General features: G+C 50.3%; 1 protein-coding gene across 1 annotated transcript in view; it reads right to left on the minus strand.

Moving 5' to 3' along the window:
* TEAD4 (TEA domain transcription factor 4) overlaps positions 1-15936 on the minus strand; it is a 65604-nt gene that overhangs the window by 27037 nt on the left and 22631 nt on the right. The window contains exon 3 of the mRNA XM_072766236.1: positions 12166-12424. Coding sequence (XP_072622337.1) covers positions 12166-12424 — 259 coding nt within the window. The remainder of the gene's footprint in view (positions 1-12165; positions 12425-15936) is intronic.

Consider the following 15936-nt stretch of genomic DNA (forward strand, 5'->3'; position numbering starts at 1 on the left):
GTTTTCACAGAAACCACCGCCTAGCTGAGGAGAGACATGTGCCCAAGCTGCAACCCTACTGCGGGCCACGGACAGGGAACACACAGTGCCCTCAGAGCACAGGGGTCAGCTCGGGCTGGGTGGTCAGGTGAGCCTTCTGCTGGGCCCTGATGACTAGGAGGATTAGACCATAAAGAAGGGCATTGGGCTGGGGACAGGGAGGGGAAGGGGGTTGGAGAGGGAGCTGTCACCTCCCTGGCCCAGCCCCGGGGCTGGCGGGCACAGCCACCAGTCTGCCATCCTGCCGGCCCTTGCTGAGCCTAGGGGGCTGTGGCCACAAGTCAGGAGGCTGCTGTGCAGGGGGCAGGGTTGAGACAAGCGGGCTGTCCGCCACCTCGCTGTAACCAGAGAGCATGGCTGAGCCAAGCTGGCCCCCCAGGTGACCTTTCCCCACTGCCAAGGCTGAATTAAGAGGCCACCCTCGGGAGGGCTCCTCTGCCAGAAAGACGAGCCAGCCAAGGAGCACTGGACCGTCTGTGTCAGGGGAAAGAGGAGGGACAGGGATCAGACCCTGACAATATCACCTGCAGGCTGGTCTGCACCTAAACACAGATCCAGCAGCACGTCTCCTCTCCTCTCCAGGGAAATGTACTCCAGGGCAAGGTACTCCACTTTAAACGAACGTTCAAAAACAGCTCAACAGTCCTGCGCCACATCTAACTAGAAACACTCATGCTGCAGCTAGAAACGCTGTTTTCACTGGCCAGAGAGTCCAAGTGGCCACCAGTACAGGGACCACAGGCGGGTCACAGAACTGGGAGCTGGGGAACCGGGAGCTAGCCCAGAAGCGCCATAAACGAGCTATGGGACCTCAGCCAGTCCCACACCTCTGTGGACCTTCACCCAGACTTCTCTTCTTAAACCAGGCCTTGTTAAGCTTCTTCCTCCAGATTACACTAACCAAATGTTCCACAGACTTAGGAAATAGACCATAGCCTGGGTTCAGTGAGAGTGCTCTGTGGCTCAGTTTCCTTTCCTGCAAAAGGAGGAGGCCCGTGTGAGTAGTCTAGCTCAGGGCCCAGCCTGGGAGTGAGGGGAAGACAGAGGGCTCCTAAGAGCCAGGAGGTTGATGACAGCACCAGAGGGCTCACTTTTGAGGGAGGCTGCTGCTGGGAAGGGCAGGGGACAGGCGTCTGAGTGGCCTCAGAGGCCACCCGTGCCTGGTGCTGCCTCTCTAGCCCACACCTGTGTGCAGTTACATCTTGTGTGTTAGATTCTCCACACCTCAGAGCAAGGGGTCACATCACCATTCAGGCCTGCATCTCTAAAATCCACCTGATCTGTCGAATGAATGAATGAGTGAGCCTGTCAGCCAATCTTGACAGCAGACCCTTGAGGAACATGGGTTTGAACTGTGTGGGTCCACTTACAACACAGATCATTTTCAATAAATACAGTACAGTGCCAGACACATATTTTCCCTTCCTTATGATTTTCTTAGTAACATTCTCCTTCCTCTAGCTCGCTTTATTGTAAACATACAGGACACAATACATAGGACATACAAAACATGTTAATGGACAGTTGATATTATCGTAAGGCTCTCGTCAGCAGCAGGCTATTTGTAATTAAGTTTTGGGGGAGTCAAGTTATATGTGGATTGTCACTGTGTCTGGGGGGTGGGTGGAGGTTGGTACCTCTAATGCCCATGTTGTTCAAAGGTCAAATGTATCTCCAGAATCTAGCCACCTCTCACCACCTCACCCTCCATGGTCCAAGCTCCTGTCCTGTCTGGCCTCAACTTTGACAATAACCTTCTACCTGGATCCCCTGCTCTCAGCCTATTCTTAACATGGCAGCCAAACACCTTCTAGTGGCTTCCCATCTCACTCAGACTGCTGGCGTCCAAGTCCCTACAACAGCCTGGAAGCCCACAGGTCCTACTGACTCCATCCCCAGCCTGACCCGTCTGACTTTTCATCACCTCACACTGGGTCTCCTGAGACATGCTTGGCCCACTCCCACCCAGGGGCCCTTGCGTGCCGTGTTCTCAGCCCACACATGGCCCACTGCTCTCTTACCTTCCTGCTCCAACACTTCTTTTGCTCAGGTGGCACGGTGTTAGAGACAGCTTCCTGAATACTCCTTACTCACTCAGAGCACTGCCTCCCCCACCCCCACTCCCAGCAGCAGGAAAGCTCCTAAGAACAGGGATTTTTGTCTGTTTATTCACTTGTTCATGCCCAACACCTAGAATGCTGCCTGCAGTTTTCTGTAGTAGGCTCCTAATATGTATCTGTTAGATGCATGAAAAGGGAACGGTGATAAGATGCTGGCCAGACATCCCATGAGGCATTTTAGCCTACTACAGGTAAGGTACACATTAAGTAAAAACAAATAACCTTTTATTTCTGATTAGTCTAACATAATTGTTAAAGTGCTTTCTTATCCTGGTTTCATTTGACCCTCCCTACTCAGGAGCTTATCCAGATTTTTGTGTGGCCTAAAACACCTAAAACTTGGAAGGCTCTCTTTGAGAAAAAGAATTTAAAATATAAATAGGTAAGGTCATTTTAGGTTAAGATAGGTATGTTCACTGTCTTGACAGAGAAACTGGCTTCACAGGTGTTTACATCTGTCAAAACTTAACCAAATGGTCCACTTCAAATATGTATAGTTCACTGTATGGCAACTATACTCCAATAAAACTAATTGACAAATTTTAAATTACAAATAAAAAGATAAGGGACTTGGAAGGGGGACATGAAAGTGATGGTCCCCAAGCATTAGCCTCATTAACCTCACAGCACACCACCCTCCTGCCTGTACAAAGGTGGGCAATCACACCTATTACCAGAAAGTCTCCCCCAGCGCATCCACCAGCCCATCTAACACTAACTGCGTGGGTCTCAGTACTGGCTCAGCCACCACTGGTGGCACAGTGGGTGCCCAGCAACAAGAAGATGCTCAGTTAACAGAACTCCCCTCCAACACGGGGTAGGCCTCCTGGCCTCTGTAGGCAGTGGGCCTTCCTTAACAGCGAGCAGCAGCAAGGGAGGCCCGTGCCCACCAGTGGCTGAGACCTTTACTCCACACATCGGAGATGACTCGTCTCCTGTGCAAGGAGCCCCAGGTCATGAAGCAGAGCCCCTCCTGGTCCCACAATGACGTCTGCCCTCTGCTACAGGGTTCAGGAGCTCTGCTACTACAGAGGCCATGTTGGCGTGGGCAAGAGGCCAGCAGCAGAGGCCACAGGAGCCAGACCCAAGGGGGCTCAGCTGTCTGTATTCTTCTATCATCTTCTCCTCCCTTACTGGCTCATCTCAGACATTATTCCACCCAGCCTCGTTCTGCGTATCAGAGGTGATGCTGGGAGTTGAGAACTCCTCTGGGTAGGAGCGAAATGCTGGGTTTCTGTGGGTGTGCTGAGCCACAAGGGGCCGACCAGCTTCCTTCCTGCCACCAGGGTGCTTCGGAGGTCACCCCAGCCATTCTGCTGCCTCCGGGCCAGCTGGCGTCTAATCCAGGCTTCACACTTATATGGGGAGCTGCTACAGCTTCCCTCACTCTTGTAACAGGAGTTACAGTCGTGAGCATTTACTGAGCATGTCCGTGCACTGGTACCTGTACAAATACAGACTGTGCACTGGGATAGTTGTGTCTGCGTGCTCCTTTTCAGTGCTCACAGGGGCTCTAATAGCTGCTACCTCCACCTTCTACACACAGGGAAATCTAGGTACACAGAGGCTCATAGAGCTGTTCAGGGTCACAGGCCAAGTGGTTGAGACCGACACCCATCTTATCTGGTTCCAGAGCCTGTTTCTTCAGGATCACACAATATGACTTCTATTTAATGTGGGAGTGAGGGCCATCTCTCCCAGAAGCCAGGGCCAGACCTGCTGACCCCAGAGGTCTTATGCAGCCTAATGAAGAAGTAACTGTGGCCCAGAGAGGGGAATGATTTATTCAAAGTCACACAGTTTGTTATTGTCCCAGGTGCTATGAGAACACACCGTTCTATGGCTTCACAACTATGATACAATGGCTGTCCTCCCTTGGCTGGGCTGGGAGCTGCCTCTGTAAGACACTACCAGGCTCTTCCCTCTGGATCAATCCCCCGATTCCCTGGGTCTTGGCATGAAGTAAGCCCTCAACTATGTCCAAATGCCCCTTGCCCTGACCCAGCTCCTGGAGGAAGAACTGACTATTTGGACCTAAGAGCCTGCCCACCTATTTTTCACTCGCTCATGACCAGTGATACCCACAGCTGATAGAAGCCAACAATGTCATGGACGATGTGGATATCAGGAAGCCACAAAGTTGAAGGAAGACGTGGAGAGAAGTAGGGAGCATGTGCTCAGAAGAAGAGCCCTGAAACTGCAGTGAAGACCAGCAAAGAGCAAGGGCGGTAAGAAACTAGTAGAAACTCTAGATCAGTTTAGTGGGAAGGGAAGAGATCTATACCCTTGCCCCAGCTCTGCCACTTGCTGCTCCAAACCAGGCCTTTCCTCTCCCCTCCAGTGCAGAGACTACATGCTGGGGCAGCGGGAGGCCAGCCTGGACCTCGGCGGGGCCAGGAGGGCAGCTGGGCATTACAGTGTGGCAGGTGGCCTTGGCCAACCCTGGGAGTGGGCTTGGGTGGGGCTGGAAAGGACGCCCCCGCCAGACTGTGGCCCATCTGTTAGAGGATATGTGTCCAACAGCCCCAGCTGACATCCACGGCTCCACCCCAACCCCACCATGGGCAAGAGCAGCCAATGGACAAAGGGGAGCCTTGGCCTAAGCACAGGCTGAGGGCGGGGGCCTTCCCAATACAAGGTCTACACGGTCTCTACCACCTCCTCCTAATCCCACACGTGGCGTCACACGTACCCACCAGCCACCCCAGGCTTCTCATTGGCCACATGCTACCACATGTTATCCCATCTGCACAACCCCGTCTGGGACAGATCATTTCTGCACCTCATTCTCTCTGCATAGCCTCCCCACTCTGCACCAGCCTTCCCTCCAAGCTGTAAATATACTAAACAGTGTAAAGGAAGTAAAGCACCTACCACCTAGCAGAAGGTCAGCGAAGTCAGCTGCTACTGTTACATTGTTAACAAGGCCTTATAATGAATGCTATTAGTTTTCAGAAGTGGAAAAAGCTGAGAACCTGAAGGCAGAGCCCCGCTCCACACGAGAGGAGACAGACCTACAGAAATGTGTGGGGTTTGAGCTCATCAGAGGCCTCTCATGGGAGCAAGCCGGGAGCAAGCCCTTCTAACAAGCTCTCCACTTCACCCTGGCAGGTTGAGACCCAGGGAAGGAGGCCAGCCACCCTCCACGACCAGCCCTAACCCCGGTGGCCTGGGGGCCTCTCTGTCCAGGGATCAGCTGAAGCTATAAACACCTGCAGCTGGAGGGGGAGTCTATTTCTGGACAAGAAACTTCTGCCTGCAGCCTGTGAAGGCAGTGAGTAGGCCTGACATCCGAGCTAGTACCACCATTTGTCCCTCAGGGGCTCTGAGGCTTCCAGTGAAATCCGACTCCATCTTCGAGGCCACCGCCCCAAGAAGCAGGCCCTGGTACCCAAGTGCGTGTGCCCACTCCCGCCTGCAATTCCCCATGCACAGGGGTCTGTGTCTTTCTATAAGTCTTTGGCTAACATCACTGGAGCTCCAGTCTTCCTCCCTCACTAAAATTTGAGCTCCTGGAGGGCAGAGGACATGTCCCATTCAGTTCTACATCCCACTGCTGCTCACTGGGCACTTCCATTTTCTCTCATCCCTGCGGTCACACTAAAAGGTAATGTCTTCTTCCAATGAGCACATGAAAAGGGGCTCAACATCACTAATCATTAGGGAAATGCAAATCAGAACCAAGATAACCACTCCACACCACAAGGATGACCATTAAAAAAAAAAAAAAACCACGGAAAATGTTGGCAAACATGTGAAGACGTCAGAATCCTTGTGCATTACTGGGAGAACATGAAAGGGGGCAGCCACTGGAAGACAGTTTGGTGCTTCCTCAAAAAAGCACAGTTACCATATGATCCAGTAATTTCATCTCTAGGTATGTACCCAAAAGAATCGAAAGTAGGGACTCAGATACCTGTACATGCATGCTCATAGCAGCACCATTCACAACAGCTGAGAGGTGGACTGTCCATCAGTAGGTAAATGGAGACATAAAATGTGGTACATGCATGCAAAGGAGTATCGTTCAGCTATAAAAAATGGAGTTCTGACACAGGTCACTACGTGTGTGAACCTTGGGGACACTGTTGCTAAGTGAAATAAGTCAGTGACAAAAGGACACGTATTGTATGACTGACTACTTCCATGAGGTACCAAGAACAGGAAAATCATACATACAGAAACAGAACAGAATTTACTGGGGCTGGTGGACAGGCGAGTAGACAAAGAGTCAGTGTTTAATGGCTGCAGAGTTTCATTTTGGGAGGATGAAAATGTTCTGGAGATGGATGGTAGTGATGGCACTGTCACAAAATGAAATGAATTTAATCCTGCCGAACTGTAACTTAAAATGCTTACAGTGGGGGATCCCAGGTGGCTCAGCGGTTTGGTGCCTGCCTTTGGCCCAGGGCATGATCCTGGAGTCCCAGGATCAAGTCCCATATCGGGCTTCCTGGATAGAGCCTGCTTCTCCTCTGTCTGTGTCTCTGCCTCTCTCTCTCTCTCATGAATAAGTAAATAAAATCTTAAAAAAAAAAAATGCTTACAGTGGTAAATTTTATGTGATGTATATCTTCCCACAATAACAAATAAATGAATGTAACCAAAACCAAACAAAAAGGTGGCATTATTATCACTGCTCCCCAGTTTTACAAATGAGGAGCAGAAGCTGAGAAGGGTGAGGCCACTAGCCCAAGGCCATACCAGCTGCTGACACAGACCAAGTCTGAACTGAGGGTCATATCATCAGACCTCTAGAAGCGTGAAGTCAGTGTTATAGGCCAGAGAAGGGACGTGGAAGGATCCAGAAACCGCAGGACGACAGAGCAAAGGGTAGTGGAGGATCCAAGAAACACGGCAGAGGCAGGGGGCAGAAGCTCAGATGACACTGCTGACTGCTGTCCCATAATCTCAATGACCTGGGCCTAGTCCCTGCTCTGCCTCTCCTTAGCTGTGTGACTCATCCAAAACAGGGTCCCTTAAACCCCTGGACAGTCATCACAGCACCTGCCCAGATGGCCCACCAAAACTACCACACAGAGTCCCACCTCTGGGCCAGTGCTCACTCTTTCCCCCTTCCCGGAGCATAAACCTTCCTCTACCCTGCTCATGCTCTTCTTCCTTCCAGAAAACTTCCAAGATAACCTAGCACTCTGGGTGACACTACATACAACATAAGGGACAAGTTTCCTTTCCAAGGCATTTCTCCTGCCCCTCTGCTGCCCCAGGAAGTCGTGGAGAACAGAGGCCACAGCCCTAGGCCCCAGCCCGGCTCAGGCAGTGGGATCCTGCTGCACACGAGCTGCCTGGCTGCTGATGGGAATGAGAAGCTGCGGCACAGGCACCCAGCGAGACAACAGAGAAGGTGAGGAGAGGAGAGGCAGAGAGAGGGAAGAGAGACCACGAGAGCTGGGAGAGTCCAGAGCCCCGCAGGCAGGAAGGAATGGATGCGAAGGGAACACAGAGCCAGGCAGCCCTCTTGCAGGAAGCGGGAACAGAGAAGGCAAGCCAGAGCTGGGAGGGGAGGGAGAGAGCTGGGGGTGAGAAGTCGCTCCACCCTCACCTCTCCCCACCACCTGCCCACGGGGCCAGAGGCCAGGCCGGCCGAAGGAGGTCAGAGTTACCAGCACGGCAGTGCCAGGGCCAGGGCCACACAGTGACACGGCAAAAATGAGGGCAGCCGCGGCTAGCAGCCCTGGCCCCGGAGCCTGTCCACAGTGTGGGAGGCTCGGCTCAGAAGTAACAGGCGCTAATCTGTCCTGCAGCTCCGCATGTTATCTGCATGTCTGCCTGGCCTTCCTGAGTGTCCCACTCAGGCTGTAAGGGGGCCAGAGCCGGGAACAGGGCTAATCCCCATCCTTGGAGTCTCCAGGTCTGGATTTGTCCTCTAGACACCCTGGAACCAGCCTGCTCTTCTGCCTGCCAGAGGCCTCCCCATGCCTGCTTATTCCCACAGGGCTGGCCCACCTGGAAAACAAACCCACAGCCTCTGACCGCAGGAAGCGGGATGCGTACAGGCCAGGGCTCTCAGGGTCCAAGACGGGGCCGGGGCCCTGGAGGATGGCAAGAGTGGGTCCCCCGAGGGAAGATGAGAAGACAGACGGGAGCAGCCAAAGTGAGATGAGTCTGAGTCAGTTTGGCAGCTTGTCCCTGTTCCTCCACCTCCCGGGGTCCCATCCCACACATGGGGCTGAGCTCAGAGCTATATATACCTCCCAGCTGGACGGCAGCCCCTGCTCAGGGCCCCTTCACCAGCTCCCTGCACGGTCCTGCCCTGGCTCAGCCCCCACGCCTGGTAAGAAGAGATGGGGACCAGCCAGTGTCTGGACCCCAGCAGGATCTGTACTTGGGAGGACAGGTGCCATGGGGGCTGGTGAGTCACCAGACACTGAGGAGCAGCCTCCAGTGCCCCTGCCCTGAGCCTGACCCACCTGGAGCCTGGGCCAACCAGAAGGCGGGTACAGGGAGGAGAGGGGAAGATGGGCAGCTGGCTTCACAAAGCGCACAAAGGCCACCCGGGGTGATGTGGGAGCACTGTGCTGGGGGTGGGGTAACTGGTTCTGACTACCCGACAGACTCTGGGAGAAACTCTTGGCTTCTCTGAGCTTCTACCCCTGCATCTGCAACCAGACGTTAAAATTCCTCCTTCCTCTCCCTTAAAAAGACTGAGGAGATAAAGGACGTCAGAGACCACTGCCAGCTCTTGTCTTCCTGGGCAGAATTCAGAGGCTCCTGGCCCCTGCCCCTCCCCTCCCTTCCTCCCTGTGTGACCCCACCCCTCCCTGTCTGCCACAGGAGAAGAGCCACAAACAATATGGGCCAAACACCGTTTCCATCCTCCTTCCCCGCCGCCCAAGGGCTCCCTTTGGCCAAACAGAATTCCAATCCAAGGCCTGCCAGAGGGCTGCAGGCATGCATTTCCCCAACTGGGTCAGTCACAATGGTCTGCTGACTAACAAGGAAGTCTCTTAACCCAAGTCCTCTATAGGTGAAGCAGGGAGAGAAATTATCTACCCATAACAACTGAATAAAACTAACTAAGCACCCCCCAAATGTCCACCACAGGTGAACAGATAAACAAAAGGTGGGCTATCCATACAGTGAAATGTTATTTAGTTGGAGAAAGGAAGTTCTGCTATAGGCTAAAACACGAAAGAACCTTGGGGATGTGATGCCAAGTGAACTAACCCACTTCTGTGGGGTACCTAGAGCAGTCACATCCATGAGACAGAAGGGGAGGGGGTGTCAGGGGCTGGGAGGAGGAGGGAACGAGAGTTAGTGTTTAGTGGGTATGGAGCCTCAGAGAAGGATGGTGCTGGTAGCTGCACAACGTGAATGTACCTTACGCCACCAAACTATACACTTAAAAATTGTTAAGAGAATAAATTTTAGGACGCCTGGGTGGCTCAGCAGTTGAGCATCTGCCTTCAGCCCAGGGCATGATCCTGGAGTCCCGGGATCGAGTCCCACATCAGGCTCCCTGCGTGGAGCCTGCCTCTCCCTCTGCCTATGTCTCTGCCTCTCTCGGTCTCTCATAAATAAATAAAATCTTTAAAAAAAAAAAAAAAAGAAAAAGAGAATAAATATTACATACTATATATTATACCACACACACACACACACACACAAAGCCATCTCAGCATTCAAAGTCTGGTCTACCATGGCACTCCAATAAATGTCTGCTCATTCTGCCAAATTGTCATCTCCTCCCCCCAACCCCAGTAACCACAGCACCCTCAGCTTTCTCCTTCTTCTGAACACCTCTTGGCCACTTGTGTTTGCCAGAAAACTTGTTCCTTAAAGCACAAAGATGTATCTTGCAAAGTGTCATGGCTTCCCACTGAGAGACCTGGACAGCCCTCCCCACTCCCTCACACCTTCACACCTCAGCTCTGCATCAATACCCATCCCGCTCTCCACCAAAGTAGCAGAGAGAGCCCAGGATACCAGTTCTCCATTCCTCTCCAGCTCCACGGGAATAACCTAATAAAGCATTTGATCACGCACCTGGCACCCCAAACAGGAGCTCCACACACTTCAGCTGTCTTCACCATGAAGCTTCCATAGGGTCCAAAAGTAAGAAACAACCACTAAAGCAGGACGTGGTTAGAGTAGGGGTGGCCTAGGGTGGCCGAAAGAGGGCACAGATGCCACAGAAATAAGAGACTCTGTGGGGACCTAGCAAAGCCACAGCAGTGGGGCTGGTGAGGAGAGATGCACACTTATAACTGGTACCTGAGGATGAGACCCAGGGTCCAGCTAGCATGGACCTTGCTTCCCCCACAAGAAAAAGAAAGATTTACTGTGGCCTTGTAGGGAAGGCAACAGGTAAAGGATGAGTGCTAGGGGCTGTGAGAGCCCTGTGGTGCCCCAAGGTGGTACCAAAGTGGACATGGGTTCGGTCTACCTGAACTGTCTGGAACAGTGTCCTCCCAGAGCTCCTGTCCACTCAGAACCTCAGAATGTGCCTTATATGGAACCAGGATCTTTACACTTGTACCAAGGTGAGATCACACTGGATTAGGAGTGACTAGTACCCTTATAAGAAGAGGTGAGGACACACCAGGAAGATGGCCGAGTGACAACACAGACACAGACTGCAGTGATGCAGCTACAAGCCAAGGAGGGCCACAGCTTGTGAGCGAGCAGAAGCTATGAGAGAGGCTGGAAGAGATCCTCTCTCAGAACTCTCCAAAGAAACCAACCCTATAGACACCCTGACTACAGACTTCTGAACTGTGAGAAAATACATTTCTGCTGGGTTAAGCCATCTGTTTGTAGTCATTTTTTAAAAAAAGATTTTATTTATTTATTCATGAGAGACACACAGAGAGAGGCAGAGACACAGGCAGAGGGAGAAGCAAGCTCCATGCAGGGAGCCTGGCGTGGGACTTGATCCCAGGACTCCAGGATCACGCCTGGGCCAAAGGTGGTGCTAAACCACTGAGCCACCCGGGCTGCCATGTTTGTAGTCATTTCTTATAGCAGCCCCTGGAGACGAATATGGCCAGCCCTCACGAGCCTCTCACTCAGCTGACAAAGTCTCAGTCTTGGGGGCTGGGGCAGACCCACGCTGGATAGGAGACAGAACTTGAATGGAAACCCTGGGAGCAGGCGGGCACCTGGCCTGGAGCCATCTTGCTGGGAGCCAGGGCAGTGCCCTCTGTTGTCAGGACTGCCCGTTACAGAAATCCTCCCAAGACCTGTGTTTCAAGCTGGGGGTTTATGGGGAATGGAAGCCTGACCTGGGCCTTCCAACAGCTATTCAGTTTTTGGTGTTGTTCTACTTTCCCATCCAAAGGCACAACCCCAGGCAGACTGCTTGGTCCCTTCCACATGACTCCTGGCCACAAAGTATGTCTGTATGTTCCGTATCCTCAGCCACTCCCAAAGATCAAGCCTTTCCAGATCACTCAGAGCTGGATGGGACCTTTCCTGAGTGAAAGGTCTACAGCACTCTGCTTGACCGTCTCCTGGGACACTCCGCATCTGCCTTGCAGCACTGTTACACATGTGCTCACCTCCCCCAGCCCCTGCCTACTGTGAGCAGGGGCCAGATCTTCCCCAGCTAGGCCTGACCCACAGAAGGCTCATGACAGAGTGAGCACATGAATGAGGGAATGAATGAGTCCAGTAACCACCTTCCTAACCTCCCTTCACGGCCAGGGGTGGGGAGCTGGAAGCTGACAAAGCATTTGCCTGGGGGCAGCTTATAGAATTTCACCAGTCTGCTCCCCAGTCTGGGAGGAGCAGGAGTGTTCTCGCTCTTCCCAAGTCTCCTACTACCACAGCTTCTCACCCACTCCAAGACTTCTCCTCACACACCCGTCACCCCTTGGGAACCCAGGACAGAAGAACAGCTTCCACTTGATAAATGCCCCAGAGGTCATTCCCCCCCACCATTACTTGGAGAACACCAAGACTGCTGTGCAGCCCACCCCTTGCCCAGGCCCAATTTCTAGAGTCGGACCATGAGAGCAGGACCCCACACCAACAGGCTCCTTACCGTACATCTTGCCCTCATCTGACAGGATGATCTTGCGCCGGCCACAAGGTGGGTAGATGGCCAGGGCCTCCTGGAAGCTCTGCTCGATGTCTGGGCTCCACACACCCTCCGCATCATTGTCGATGGGCTTGTCCAACGCCTGGCTGCCCCCAGAGACGTTGCTCCCCTCAGGGGAGTTAGGAGGGCTCCACTCGTTGGAGGTAATGGTGCCGGCCTTGCCCTCCAAGGCTCCGCTTGGAGGAGCGCCCGTTGGACCTGTCTGGACAGAAACCACAGCACTGGAGGAAGGACTCTGTGGACGTGGGACAGGACACCCCGAGGAGTGCCAAGCCCTAGAATCATTCGCTCTTCCTTGCTTGGCCATTCACAGCACAGGAACGTGGAGGGGAAGGCTAAAGAGTGAAATGAAAGGTCTAGGAGGATGGGGAGGCCTGGAATCTACAGCAGGCCATTTCCCCTCTGTAGATCCCAGCTTCACACCCTGTTGGATGAGCACAATGGCCCAGGCATTCTCTGAGCATAGCTCTAAGAACCCTAAGATAGGGCTGAGAAGTAGGAGACATGGACCAAGGACCAAAAGACATTCTGGCCTCAAGTCAACGAGGAGCCAGAAGGATGCAAACTATTGTGCACTATTGGTAGAAACATAAAATAGTAACCATTACAGAAAGGTATGGAGGTTCCTCAAGAGTTAAACAAAAAAACTGCCATTCAATCCAGCAATTCCACTTCTGGATATAGATCCAAAAAAACTGAAAGCAGGGTCCTGAAGAGATATTTGTACACCATGTTCACAGCAGCTTTATTCACAATAACCCAGAGGTGGAAGCAGACCTAATGTCTGTGGACAGATGAAGGGATAAATCAAATGTGCTATATACGCAAATGGAATGTTATTCAGCCTTAAAATGCAAGAACAGTCTGTCATATGCTACAGCATGGATGAACCTCATGGACATTATGCTGAGTGAAAAAAGCCAACCACAGGAAGACAAATGCTGTATGATTCCACTTATAAGAGGTATTAAAGTAGTCAAAATCATACACGGAGCATAGAATGCTGGTTCCCAGCAGCCGCGGGGAGGGGGAACTGAGGGGTTGTTGTTTAATGGGTACATAGTTTCACTTCTGCAAGATGAAGTTCTGGAAATCTGTTGCACAAAAACGTGAATATACTTTTAATACTACCAAACTAATATACTCAAAAATGGTTAAGATGATCAACCTTATGTGTTTTTTACTACAACCAAAATTGTATATTTAAAAATAAAAGGATGCAAAATAAAATGCAGGTCACCATTCTCCCACCCCCATCCTCAGCTTGGGCTTTTTTCAAAGGAAGATTTCAGCTGTGGCAGGTTCTCCCATATTGGGGCTATTGCGGGGTTGATTTGCTGGTGTCTCCAGAAGCTGACAATGCAACCCTGTCCTTTGCCACTAGCCCAAGCACAGGGCCGGGAGTCTTAAGTGCCTGAGTTCCCCACCCCTACTTGTACCCAGGACCCTCTGAGATAAGACCTTCCCAGAGCATTCCTTATTGTCTTTTCCTGCCCTATACACGAAGCCCCACATACCCCACAGCTCTTCACAAAGTAGTGGGTATGAGGGTGAGTGTGGTCAATGTCCACAGTGAAGGAAAAGGAGGAGTTGGGGATGGGGGTACAACCTCGGAGGGAGTAGAAGTTCCAAGGAACCTGGCCAAGCTGCTGGGAGACATGCAGTCTGAAGGAGGTGAGAAGTATTACAATTTAAATCAGGAACCCCAGAGGCAATCCAGCTGAAACCCCTAGGCTTGCTGAGGCCCAGAGAAGCCTAAGGACTGGCCCAAGGTCATACAGTAAGTTAACAGTGCGGCTGGGTCTTCTCTGCCCTTTCAGCATACCAAATATTGGCTTCCTCTCTGTGGCTGTTAAAATAAGTTTTCCTTAAGGGGAACCTGAGTGGCTCAGTTGGTTAAGCATCTCCCTTTGGCTCAGGTCACGATCCCGGGGTCCTGGGATTAAACCCTGCATGAGGTTCCCTGCTCCACTTCTTCTCCCTCTGCCTGCTGTTTCCCCTGCTTGTACTCACTTGTACTCTGTCAAAACAAACAAACAAACAAACAAACAAACAACAACAAAAACTCTCTCTCATGAATAAATAAAATCTTTAAAAAATATATTTAATAGCCCTGGGAGGCAAGAGGGTAAGTTAATCTTAGTAATGAGGCCATTGAGTTTCAATGGCTACTCAGATGACAGCTTAGACCTGACCTGTACAGGGAGGTTGGAACTTGTACCTCAATCCTCTGAGAAAAGGCAGAATACTGACAAAATATGACAAGGAAGATCATCTGTTTTGGCCTAAGTCCTAGGTTAGGAAAAAAAGGAAGAAAAACTGTCTTTCCTAAATATTTGTAAGCAAAGGCCTGCCTTAACCTTAAGTGGATTTGAGATTTGAATTTTACATTATTCAGGAATTCCCCGCCAATTCATGACAATAAATAGTGGTTCGCGACTGAAAAATATCTGAAAAGACAGTCTTAACCCATTGCAGAGAAGTCCCAAAGATAAAGCCTTTCTAAAAAGGATCTCAAAATCCAAAGTTGCAAGTAATGAGAGGAAACAATCTACCATGATCAAGATCCAATAGGATTAGAGCCCCAAGAACTAGAGATAACTGAACTATCAGATAAAAACTATTATATGATGATGTTTGAAATAATTATTGACTTAAACAAGGAATTGGTAACATAAGAAAGAATTAGACACTATCAAAAAACACAAAGCAGACTGGAAAAAGAGCCAAACAGAACATTTAGAAAGAAACATTTTCATCACCAAAGTTAAAACTCAATGGTTTCACTGAGAGTAATAGTACATTAGACACAGCTAGAGAAAGAATTAACAACCTGGAGGATAGATCTGAAGATATTACTCAGAAATATATTTTTTTTAAGTGATAAAGAGCAAGGAGAACAAAATAAAGCAGTTCAGAATACTTCTAATTAGCACTCCAGAAAGAATACAGAAAATGAAGTAGAACAACATTTGAAAGATAATGGCAAGAAAAATTTCCAGAAATAATCAAATACATGTATCTTCCAATTAAGGAACTATATGGAATCCTAATGAGGAAAAATTCAAATAAAATCAACACATACTGTAAGGACACTGCAGAATACCAAGAAAAAAGAATAGATTTTAAAACATCCAGAGCGAAGAAAGGTAAATTACCTACAAAGGAAGGAATATGACATTAACTGTATATATGGATAGTGGACTTCTCAATAGTGGCACTAAAGGACCCAAGCAAATGTCTCCAAACTGTTGAGAAAAAAAATAATTGTTAACCTAAAATTAAAAACCCAACACCACCACCACCAACAACAACAAAAACCAAAATATCATTCAAGAGTGAACATTAAATAGAGGCATTTTCAGACAAGATGGAGAGAATTGGAGCACCTGGGTGGCTCAGTTGATTAAGCATCTGCCTTGGGCTCAGGTCATGATCCTGGGATCCTGGAATTGAACCCGTATTAGACTCCCTGCTCAGCAGGTCAGGGAGCTTGCTTCTCCCTTTCCCTCTGCCTACTTATGCTTTCTCTCTTTCAAATAGATTTTTTTTTAATCTTAAAAAAAAAAAAAAGATGGGAGAGAACTTACTATTAAACGCTCTCACTAAAAAAGAAAAAAAATAGGGAAGTACGTATGAAAAGACATTACATACATGGAAGAGAGGTGAACAAAGTGGTGGTAAAAGCAAAAGTGAATCTAAGCAGTATTTACT

Source organism: Vulpes vulpes, chromosome 8 (genome assembly GCF_048418805.1).
Source record: "Vulpes vulpes isolate BD-2025 chromosome 8, VulVul3, whole genome shotgun sequence".
NCBI lineage: Eukaryota > Metazoa > Chordata > Mammalia > Carnivora > Canidae > Vulpes > Vulpes vulpes.